The 12518-nt window shown below is 40.3% G+C and overlaps 1 protein-coding gene across 1 annotated transcript in view; it reads left to right on the top strand.

Moving 5' to 3' along the window:
- The window catches only part of LOC150079318 (uncharacterized), a 211685-nt gene that overhangs the window by 40233 nt on the left and 158934 nt on the right, over positions 1-12518 (top strand). The window contains exon 4 of the mRNA XM_090383031.1: positions 4703-4844. Coding sequence (XP_090239157.1) covers positions 4703-4844 — 142 coding nt within the window. The remainder of the gene's footprint in view (positions 1-4702; positions 4845-12518) is intronic.

Genomic DNA, 12518 nt, shown 5'->3' on the forward strand with positions numbered 1-12518 from the left:
TCACATATCTGAAGCCTAAAGACGAAGATACAAGAAACCCGGCGAAATATAGGCCAATCACCTGCCTCCCAACAATGTACAAGGTCCTGACCAGCTGCATAACCAGGAAGATATCAGACAACTTGGAGAGCCAGAACATAATGGCCGAATAGCAGAAAGGAGCAATTAACCATAAATGTCGCGGTTATGGAGCAAGCCTACAAGAAGCGCCGCAGTGTACGCAGTCTACATTGATTACCGCAAGGCCTTCGACTCCGTTCCTCATAGTTGGTTAATAGAGGCGCTGAACATCTACAAAGTCAATCCGATAGTGATAAACTTCCTAGGAGAAACGATGGCGAAATGGAGTACCACCATTAAGGTTGAAAACATCACAACCAGGCCAATCCCCATCAGGAGAGGAATCTTTCAGGGAGATAACTTGAGCCAGTTGTGGTTCTGTCTAGCACTTAACCCGCTATTCACCATGCTCAACAGTAGCAAGTACGGATATAACTTCAAAGAAGGAAGGAAGACCCTGTACACCCTCACCCACCTGATGTACATGGATAACATCAAGCTCTAAGCGGGAACCGAAAAGCACCTCCAGCAACTACTCCAGATCACCGAAGAATTCAGCAATGATATTAGGGCGGAATTTTGCCTAGACAAATGCAAGACCCACGGATTGCACCAGGGAAAATTAGTCAACTGAAACTACCAACTGCAGACTGGTAAAGAGATCGAAGCCATGGCAGAGGGAAGCCTACAAATACTTGGGGATGATGCAGGCTCAGCAGTTACAGCACAAGGAAATTAAGGCCTGCCTGACCGAAAAATACCACCAGAGAATCGGAAGCTTGCTGAAAGCAACGCTGAACGGAGGAAACACAGTTAAAGCCATAAACACGTATGCAGTCCCAGTGCTAACATATTCCTTCGGGGTCATAGATTGGAGTAACACCGAGCTGAAGGATATCCTGAGAAAGACAAGGACAATGATGACCAAGAGCCGCCAACACCACCCGAAATCTGCCGTGGAGAGAGTGACACTTGTCCGGAAAGAAGGAGGAAGAGGCCTGATAGACCTCATTGAGTAACAGAAGACAGCGATAGTTAACCTGAAGGATTACTTCCAGAAACACACAACAGCACTCCAGCAGGCTATAAGGAAGATAGACAAGCGGTATATCCCACTTAACCTAAGCGAGGAGTCCCCCCCAACCAGGAGGCACAAACGAAGCTAGAAAGAAGGGCAAGAAGACGTCCCATGGCAGACAGACACTACAATGATCTCCATCCAGATCACATAAATAAAATTGCTTCGAATGCATGGCTCACGAGCGGGACGGTCTTCCCCGTGACTGAAGGATTCATGCTCGCCATCCGACACCAGGTAATCAACACCAGAAACTTTAGAAAATGCATCACCAAGGAGCCCGGAGTGTCCGATGACACATGTCGACGATGCCACCTGGCCTCAGAAACGATCCAACACATCACCGCGGGGTGCAAGGTGATGCTATGAGTGTACCCGGACTGAGTACACTCGTAGATACGACCAGATAGCCAGGATAATACATCAGAAGCTAGCCAGGAAATACCAGTTGAAAGAAGAAAGTGTACCGTACTACAAGTACGAACCCCAGGTAGTACTAGAAACCACAAGCTGTACTGGGACTGCGCCATAATAACGGATAGAACAATCCCGCACAACAGATCGGACATAACGCTTGTGGACAAGAAGGAAAAAGCTACCTATCTGATTGACATAGCGGTACCCAACACTGGCAACCTGCAGAAAACCCATGGGGAAAAAATCAGGAAGTACACGAACCTAAGACAGGAGATCAAAGAGATGTGGCATATGCAACAAGTAACGACCATCCCGATCATCGTGTCAACCACAGGTATGGTGCCAAAGACCCTACATAACAGCCTAGCAGCAATAGTTCTCCTTGAAGGACACATTGAAGTGTCCTTCAAGCCATTATGACACGTCTAATGCACCGCCTAACTGTGCTCACATCGACTACCATGACGCCATAAATGTTCTTCAAACAGTGAATCTCAATGGTTACCATGTTTTCTGCATTAAAGAACTGAATAGAACCTGCTGCTTCATACACACACGTCAATGTCAGCCTTCATATTCAGAGACTGCTATAACCCTACCACTTGTCATGCGGTGTTCAAACTTAAAAGGATTTTGGCGGTAACGTTTAAATTTTCACTTGACTTCGTTATATTTTGTATACAACGTCACATGAGCGGGAAAAAAATGGAGACATTAGTTTCTGGGAATTAAGACTTTGTTGAAAATACTGTATAATCGGCACATTCTATAAATACTCTGTATCTATGTTCTGTATTTAAATAACTGAGTGTCTAAGTTTACCCATTTGATTTTTTTCCCCCATTTCATTTCAAAATTTCACGAAAATGAAAATAAAAACGTCTAGTATATCTAAAAGCTCTGTTCGTAAAATTCCAGAGCCCTACCCTTATTACAAATAGAACTGCTAGGAGTTGCAATAACGACAGTCATAATTGGCCTTTTGTCGTTAGAACTTAGCATAAACGTGTTTGGAGGTGAGGAATTTTTTTTGCTGCATATTTTAATTTGATTTCACAACTCGGCGTTTATTTTTTTCAATATTAACGTTCCGTATAGTAAAAAATGGTTCTGCAGTTCTAGAAAAGTTCCATCCTTCTAGTAAAATTGAGCTGAAAATTGAGAAAGCAGTTGTTATCATTATTATAAACGTTGGTCTTTAACATTAAAAATATATACATGTACACTGGTGTTCAAAGAAAGTGCATCACCTAGGAATTTCATATTTCCAACCCTTTCTCGCGATGGTATGTTACATTAATGACTAGCATCACAAATAGAAATATAAACAAAAGATATTTATTAATAGTTAAGACAAAGCTAAGTAATATTTGACAGGTGCTCTCAAAATATTCCAAAATTAGCATTTGCAACCTTTATACAACAGTTTTGGTAAACACGACAGTTATGGCTGAAATGTTATCAGAAGCCCTCAATTTGCATCAGTTTATCATTTTAAATGGAAAACAAAATGGAAAGTTCACCAGGCGCAAACTAATATTTAGTTGAACCGCCTCAGGCCCTGATGACGGCAGCACACCATCGAGGCATTGACAAGATCAATTTCTGAAGATAATCAACTGATAGTTCGTGGTTCCGACACCAATTATGGCTTCCTGAAGTTCACAAAAGGTCTTTGGTTTCTTTCTGGCAACTGCAGATTCCACACGATGCCAACAGTTCTCCTTAGGATTCAGATCCGTGCTGTTTCCTGGCCAGCTAAGAGTTGTAATGGATCGTTCTTCCAACCATTTTTTCCCCTGCAACAAATGTAAACACATTACTGTCGAACCTCTAATGCAGAAATGAAGCTAAAGTAACCACAGAATTTGCCTACTTACACTTTTCGCCCGATGACAAGGAGCAGAGTCGTCCTGAAAGATGCAGTTACTTGGCAGGTTGAAATGGTCTCAAATGGTTGGCAGCAATTTGCCTTCCAATATAGCCAGGTATCCATTGGCATTTACGGAACCTTTTATAAACTGCAGGTGATCTACTCTGCGTTTCGAAATGCAGCCCCATATCATTGGCTGGTAGGGAATTTCACTGTAGACTCCATACAGTCTGGATGGTATTCTTCACCACGTCTATGGTTGAATTTCTTATCATCCGAGAAATTAACTGACTTCCACTGCTCGGAGGTCCATTTGACATGCTCCTTACACCAAATTAATCGGGCCTTTTTCATTTTTTGTGTGAGGAAGGGCTTCTTAGGACGGGGCTACAAGTCCATTTTTGAAGAGGCGTCTTCTGACTTTTACTGCACTTGCTATCACCCTTGTATGTTCTTCCCATTCTCTTTTCAGCTCAGACGAAGAAGCTTTACAGTTTTTATGGCATAAGCGCTTCAAAACGCGGCCCCGTTTTGGCGTAGAGGCTTGTTTGCTCCCGGTTCCTTTTTTTCCTATGCGCGGAACCAGTATTCTTGCGTTTGGAAAGAAATCTACTCACTGTCGACTGATTTCAAGACACTCCATAAGCAGTATGACGGGAAGAACATCCTTTCTCACGTAAAGCAACAATTGGAATCTTTATTCTTGGCATCAACTGCACGTAACTCGCCATCCTGACACAACCAAGGAATGACTGCACCTCTTTGCAAAGCGTGCTTATATAGCTGAAAGTAACAGCTGATGCAATATTACATCATCACCTACGCGTGTCAATCTTATCTGATGCAATCTGTACGAAATGGCGCCTCCGTAGCCAGGTGGGCAGGAGCAGCAGTGCGTAGCACACGCTTCTTGATCAGACCGGGGTTCGAGCCCGTGACTACCAAATACGGAGGATGCGGAAAGGTCTGGGAATGACCACCGCATATCCACGGAGCAATATGGCCTTAGTTGCTAATGCTCCTAAAACCCAAACAACAACAACAACTGTACGAAATATTGCCACATACGTTATTCGGACGACAATTACAATTTTAAAGGGTGATGTACTTTCTTTGAACACCAGTGTGTGTGTGTGTGTGTGTATATATATATATATATATATATATATATATATAATAATAATAATTAGCTTCTATTTTGTGGTATAGTTTTTAAACTATACCACAAAAAGTATATACATATTTTATTTTGTACATATTTTATTCTATTCTAGGGTTATATGGCTTCTTGTATTGATTGGTATAGCTATATTTCTCATTGTGGACACTCGCAGCAATAGATATCGACTAGTATCTGCAGGTGGCCTTGTGGTTCTGATACTTCTTGGTTACATTTTCTCAAAGCATCCAAAAAAGGCAAGTTCAGCCACAGCTGATACCAGTTTTGTTTTATGTAAAGGTGTATTAAGTCGCTGCTAATTTTGGTTTACTGCTAAAGCAATTTAATGTAATCAAATTAAACAAGATTGTTACAGAATTTATTGCAGTTATACTGTTATAAAACTAATGTAACTAGGCTTAATATTTTAAGAGTAAGGTTATCTATACAATATCGGTGTAGATACACCATAGACAACTCTTGCACTACTATCATAGTTTTTTCTTTAAGAGTTGTCTATGGTGTATCTACACCGATATTGTATAGATAACCTTACTCTTAAAATATTATGCCTAGTTGCATTAGTTTTGTTACAGTATTACCATGTACATTTTGGCAGTCTCTCATATATTGTGCAATTAACTTCACAACTGGGTTGTCATGTTTGTAACACCAGGGTGCCTGCCTGCCTACCTACTGAAGAAAGACCAAATGGCCCTGAAACGGTCACCAGGGGAGCCTAATGCTGCCCGGAGTTTCAGAGAATAGGTAACAGTCTTCTCTACTGGGGAAGCGTTGCTTGTTCGAGGAGTTTTAAGTTTTTGAGTGGTGTGAGTATGAAGAGTAACTGCCCCTTTCTCTTTCGACGGCATTTCTTCTTCTTCCTCTCCTACTATCACATTTCTACACCTGCTTTGCTTTCCTAAGTCTAATAGGGACAGTACGTGGATAACAGAGTATCTTATCCCATACCGTTTTGCAAACGGTGCCGTTTGGGAGGAGGGGGGGGTCTCGATGGAGTCCTCGTTACCGCGATTAGGTAACAAGTATTCCCTAATGGGATTCTCGAGTGTTTGAGTTGTTCAGTGAATGTGAGGAGTAACTATCCCTTTCCTCTTCCGACGCATTTCTTCTTCCTCACCTGCTATCACTTTCCTAAGTCTAGTAGGGACAGTATAAGGATAATAGAGTATCTTTAATCCATGCCATTTTTCGAAGGTGCCGTCTGAGTGGTGGTGCCCACCGAGAATAAGTAACAATAGTTTTCTCTATTAGTGAAGCGTTACTTATTCGAGGTAGTGCAATACATAGTAACTCGTTGTGAAGGATGAGCACAATATGAGATACAGATGAAATGATGCCCTTTATCGTAGTTTTTTTCTTTAAGAGTTGTCTATTGTGTATCTACATCGATATTATATAGATTGCAATTAAACTATAATATAATATAGCAATGAATATCTTGTTATTAAAAAAAAAAAATCTTAAATGGGTTCCTCCCGTTTTTCGCTCTTTAAATGTGCAGTATTTTTTTATAATTCGCATATATTCTTAGAATTAAAATAGTGATTTTTTTTTTTTTTTTTTTTTAAAGTATGACGTATTGATAAAGGCTGCCATTTCGGAGATTACCTCCTATCGTATATGAATGGCGAATCGTTGGCACGCGGCCATAAATAGGTTTTTAATTTTAAGACATTTTTTACAAGTCTATCAGCCACATCTGGTGCTGAAAATTGTCAATAATCATGTGCAGAATCATACAGCAACAAAGTTTTCATTTAGATGCTTTCAAGTATTGTTACCTTATTGGGCGAGTTAGCATGTGTGCGTAAAGCGCCTATTGGATTCACCATGTCCGTCTGCATGCAATAAAAGGACTCCAACTGTTTCAGGTGATACAAAAGCCTATGGTAGATATAAATTAATCTGTAATCAAGTCACAAAGAAGGTTAGGCAAGCAGATATGAGACATCTCTGGCAGAGGATGAAAAGAAAAACAGCAAAACCTTGTATGCTTATACGTATTAACAGAAGAAGGAAGGGACTGAATCACATTGTGCCACTTAATGTTTATAGGTTATCAACTCAGGTTGCGGAAAAATTGAATAGGTATTTTGCATCTACATTCACACATTAGCAGTTTTTTCGGGAAGAGTATGCCAGAAGTTTATCAAATTCTAACGAGGAGCTAAATGACTTTGTGATAACTGAACGGAAAGTGTAGAAGAAATTGTTAAAGATGGACATAAAAAAAAAAGTCACCAGAAGTGGATGGAATCTATCTAATGGGTTTATAATATATATTAAGGTATATTTTTTACTATATTTATATACTGTATATATAATTACAGACCTCTTAGATTAACATCTGTTCGAGGGAAGATAATGGAAATGCTGGTTAAAGAAATAATGCAGGACCATCTGGACAGGCATGCAACAATTATACTGCAATCACAGAATGGATTTGTTAAGGGGCGGTTTTGCCTAACCAATCTGATAGGTCACTATGATGCAGTGATGAAGCAACTGGTTGCAAAAAATAATTTTACATCATATATGTTTGGATTTCAGGAAGGCTATTGATACTGTTGACGTAAGACTGCTGTACGAACTGGAGCAATATTTAGGGGCAATATTTAGCATTAGGGGCAAATTACTGCTATGGATAAAGGGAAGAGCAGTGCCCATTGATAACAGTGGTTATCAATGGGCACTGCTCTTTGTGGACTGTTATTAGTGGAGATCACCAGGGTTCCGTGCTAGGTTCATTGTTGTTTTAAATATTTATCAGTAATATTGATGAAGGTATATCAGGCTTAATGTCTAAGTTTGCAAATGATACAAAGGTTGGCATTGATTCTAGGATAATTGGGCTGATGAACTGAAAAATATGGCAGTTGAAGTTTAACATTGACAAATGCAAGGTACTACATATGGGTAACAGTCTCTTCAGAGTAACTTATCAATTATGTGGTACTACCCTCAGGGTAGTGGAGATGAAAAAGACCTGGGAATAATTGTGCCGTTAAATGTGAAATTCTCTGATCAGTGCAGACATGCTGCTAGGACAGCTCATGGTGATTCCGTAGCCAGGTGGGAAGGAGCAGCAGTGTGTAGCACACGCTTCTTGATTAGACCGGGGGGTCGAGCCCGTCATCACCAAATACGGAGGATGCGGGAAGGTCAGGGAATGACCACCGCATATCCCGGAGCAATATGGCCTTAGTTGCTAATGCTCCTAAAAACCAAATAACAAACAAACAAACAAACAGGACAGCTCATGGGGTTTTGTTAATGATATTGAGAAATTTGCTAGCAGGGATAAGGAGGTAATTATCCCTTTTGTATAAGGCCATGTTTAGGCCGCATCTTGAGTAGTGCGTACAGGTTTGGAGGCCTCACTGTAGGAAGAATGCAGATCTGCTGGAATGGGTGCAGAGAAGAGTAACCAGACTGGTGAAGGGAACAAAAGGGTGCTCTTACTTAGAAAGGCCGCAGCGTCTCGAGACTAGGAACCTGTGTGAAGATCTGATTGAGGTGTTTAAAGCCTTAGTATTAGTATTAGTAACGGCCGTATGGTGCAAGAAAGCCTATGGCTTATGCTGCACCAGCCAAAAAAAAAAAAAAAAAAAAATCCGAACAAAACAATGATAAAAACAAAAATTAAATAAATAAATAATAATAATTAATAAATAAATAAAAATAATAAAATGAAATTAAAAATTAAATAAAAAGCAAATTAATCCTATCATCCTATGCGCTTCCCTTACCCGAAAGTACTATCCAGATGACCTTTGAATTTCCCCAAACTGTCGGCCTCTACCACCCATGAAGGCAACTTATTCCAGTAATTTATAACTCGCTGGTTAAAATAAAACTTCCTGCAGTCCAATCTAAACATTTCCCCGCGTAGTTCTAGCATCATTTATAATCTTGAAAATTTTGTCCTCATTCATTTTACTGATGCCTCTCAGAGCCTTAAACACCTCAATCAAATCTCCTCTAAGGTGTCTAGTTTCCAAACTCTGCAACCCACATATTCGAAGTCTTTCTTCATAAGGACGCCCTTTTGCCGATCTCACCAGGCGAGTTATCCTTCTTTGCACCCTTTCAAGAAGCTCGATGTCTTTCTTTAGGTGCGGTCTCCATACTTGAACACAGTATTCCAAGTGTGGTCTAACATAGGCCTTATATAATGGGATAAGGAGGTATATAAGAGATAGGGACGTGATAAGGATTATCACGTCCCTATCTCTACTTGCAAAAGTTCGATAGATCATCGATAGGACACCATGGGCCTTCCTTGCAACCTGTTTACAATGCTCAGAGAATTTCATGTCTGACCGTATCGTAACACCCAAGTCCCTTTCCTCCAGTACTGGGTTTAGTTGAACTCCACCAAGTGAATAAGTTATTTTGGGATTACTGTTTCCCAGGTGTAATACCTTACACTTTGTTGGATTAAAGCACAGCTGCCATTTTTCTGACCATTCTTGAAGTCTATCGAGGTCTCTCTGAAGAAGCTCAGCTTGACAGTGATCATTAACTATTCTACCAATTTTAACATCAACTGCAAATTTAGACATCACGCCCTCTATCCCTTCATCAATGTCGTTTATGAAAATTAAAAACAACAGTGGTCCTAATACTGATCCTTGGAGAACCCCACTTCTTACATCAACCCAATCTGAGGAATAGCCATTTATCACAACCCTCTGCCTCCTGCCCTGAAGCCATCCTTCTATCCATCTAAGGATTTTCCCAGTGATTCCAACCTGTTCCAGCTTATAAAGCAACCGCTCATGTGGGACTGAGTCAAAAGCTTTGCTGAAATCTAAATAAACAATGTCGAAATTATTCCCTAAATCCAGCTCGTGAGTGACCCTTTCGAAATAGCGAACCAGATTTGTTAAACATGATTTTCCCTTTACAAAACCATGCTGAGTATCCTTGAGAATTTCAATTCGATCCAAATGATCCTGAATTCCACCCTTGATCAATGCCTCCATGATTTTCCCTACTACTGAAGTCAGACTGACAGGTCGATAATTTCCAACTTCACTTTTAGAGCCACCCTTATGTATGGGAGATACATTTGCACTTTTCCAATCCAAGGGAATCTCCCCAGAGTCTAGTGATGCTCGCATAACTCGCATAATGCACTCGCTTGCCGCCTCTCTTAAGATTATAGGGTATATTCCATCAACTCCAGGAGCCTTACTAGTCTGTAGGCTTGAAAGTTTTTTCATTAAATAATCTTGCGAAATTTCAATATCATTAATTACATATTTTTTAACTTCGCTCCCACAATTTCCCATTGCCACAAAAGGCTTTTCATTTGTAAATATCGATGCAAAATAACTGTTGAGTTCAACTGCAACTGCAGCTGGTGTATTTAATACTATCCCCTTTCCCTTACGTAAAGGTCCGATCTGGTTTGTCCTGCTCTTCTTGGCATTTATATATGTGAAGAATTCTTTACCCCCTCTTTGCTCTGTTTGCTAGTGATTTCTCATAAACTGCCTTTGCCTGTCGAACCTTTTCTGTGGCTCTATTACACATCACCTTGTAGCTGCTATAGGCTTCAGTACTTTTTATTGCTCTGTAACGTTTCCATGCCACCTTTTTCTGCTCAAGTAATGTGGCAACTTCACTAGTCATCCAACTTGGAACCCTTCTCTTGGAGTATTTTTTTAATGGTATATACGCATTCAAGGCATCTGTGATTAATGTTTTAAAAGCGTACCACAGTTCAATTGTATTCATTCTCTGCGCGATATCTACCCAGTTAATAGAGGCCATGTAGTACCTTAAGGCATCGTAATTTCCTTTTCTGAAATTAAAACCCATTCCTTTGCCTTTTACTTCTGCTACCTCTCTCGTCATCATCCACCGTAGAACTCCGTGATCACTTCCTGCTACTGGTTCCTCTACTGTCAGCCCTGTTATGTCATCTGATTCATGTGTGATGATGAGGTCTAGGATATTCTTTTCTCTAGTACTTTCCCTGACATGTTGATACAAATAACAGTCATCTAGTTGATTTAAAAATTTTGTTCCCCATGTCGAGTTTCCTTCCCATTTACTCCAATCAATTAGAGGCAAATTGAAATCACCCATAATAAGGCATTGACGCTTACTTGCCCATTCCATTTGCATGTAGAGGCTTTTGTCATAGTCTTCACAATCACCTGGTCTGTAGATTACGCCTACTCGCATTGTACCTTTGTTTCCAACTATCTCACACCATACAGACTCTATACTAGCATGTGAAATGTCTGAATCTGGGAAAGCTATCGTCGCACTCAGGCTGCTTCTGATAAGAAGCATTACCCCACCACCCCTTCTATCTACTCTATCCTTCCTAAATACATTATACAAGCCGTACTGAAACTCATCATCCCCAATTTCCGGGTGGCACCACGTCTCCGTAAGCCCTATTATGTCCGCGTTACTTGTTTTAACCAGCAGTTCGAATTCGCTCATTTTATTGACGACACTTCTAACGTTACTGTATAAACAATTAAGATTTACTGTTCTTGTATATTTAACAACCCTAACACAACCCTTGAAGTTTTTTAGGCTCTCTTCCCTGATATTAGCTACCTGCTCACGTGAAACGTCTTTGCCCCCAGAACAACTAGATAATACGTCCAGTTGGGGTAACAGATAAGAACTCTTAAGGTATGTGCAAGAGTTACATTGACCAATATTATCAGATAAACGCGTGTCAATATTACCCACATCCCCCCTAACTAGCAGTTTCCCTGAGCCTTTAAGGTATCCTCAATAATACTGGCAAAAACTTTTGCACCACCTTTGTTTAAGTGTATCCCGTCTCTACAAAACAAATTCCTTCTACCTACAAGTGTGGGCCATGCTGATAGAAATTTACCCCCTAAAGCCTTGCAGATTCCTTCAAGTCTTGAGTTAATCCACAAGGCTCTTAACATATAATCCCTCCTATCGTGTCTGGGCAGAATTGCAGACACATAGACATTATGGCCTAGCTCGCGACATTTCCTCAGCATGGTCCTGTATTTTTCCAACAAATCGTCAGATCGTGTACGTTTAATATCGTTTGTCCCCACATGAATAATAATATTTTCTTTACCCCCTTTAAAATCTGACAGTCTGTTGGTGACATCATCAATAGTTGCTCCCGGCAGACATACCCTGGTTCTGCTCCACCTATCTTTATTACAAAAAATATTCCCCGTTTCCCTGACAATGGAGTCTCCTAATAAAACAATGTCCTTTCTAACCAGGGTAGTTTGCACTTGGTTCTTCTGTTTTGAGGCTCGAATCGGGTGTGCATCACTTGGTAGATTGCTGGAGTTTTGAGTCCCTGACGAGCTCCCAGAAGCATTATTTTCGAGGGCAAGCACTCGTTTTTTCAGGGACTCAAATTGTTCCATCAGTGCACCAAATTGTAATTTAAGATCGGTGCACTCCTTACGTCGATCACAAAGAAAAGAATCCCCAGGTGAGGTAGGATTAGTCACCAGGTCGACCTTGGAAAACATTCCACAGGTTCCACAACGGATTAAATCATGACTCACCCGTAAATCGCCATCTGCTATTTCCGTGTGAGTCACGATACCCTGTGACGTGTTTAAGGCAGATCTCGTAACAACCATTATAAAATTAAATAAATATCAATGAAAGTAACTTTAAAAAATTATATCTATAATATTATTAAAATCAAACAGTTACAGGAAAACCTATAACAAAATAATCCAACAATATTTAAATAAATCAAATATTTAAAAGCACTATCCAAAAGTAAACCACTTAACTGAGGAGCCCTGTCTAAGCGCGTCCGCTCACCTCGAATGCCAACCTCTATATATGATTCAGCTTACTGAATCCATTCCTTGAATGGATTCAGTAAGCTGAATGTTAATGGCATTCTTCCTTTTGTTGAG

Source organism: Mastigoproctus giganteus, chromosome 10 (assembly GCF_048544385.1).
Source record: "Mastigoproctus giganteus isolate SK-2022 chromosome 10, ASM4854438v1, whole genome shotgun sequence".
Lineage (NCBI taxonomy): Eukaryota > Metazoa > Arthropoda > Arachnida > Uropygi > Thelyphonidae > Mastigoproctus > Mastigoproctus giganteus.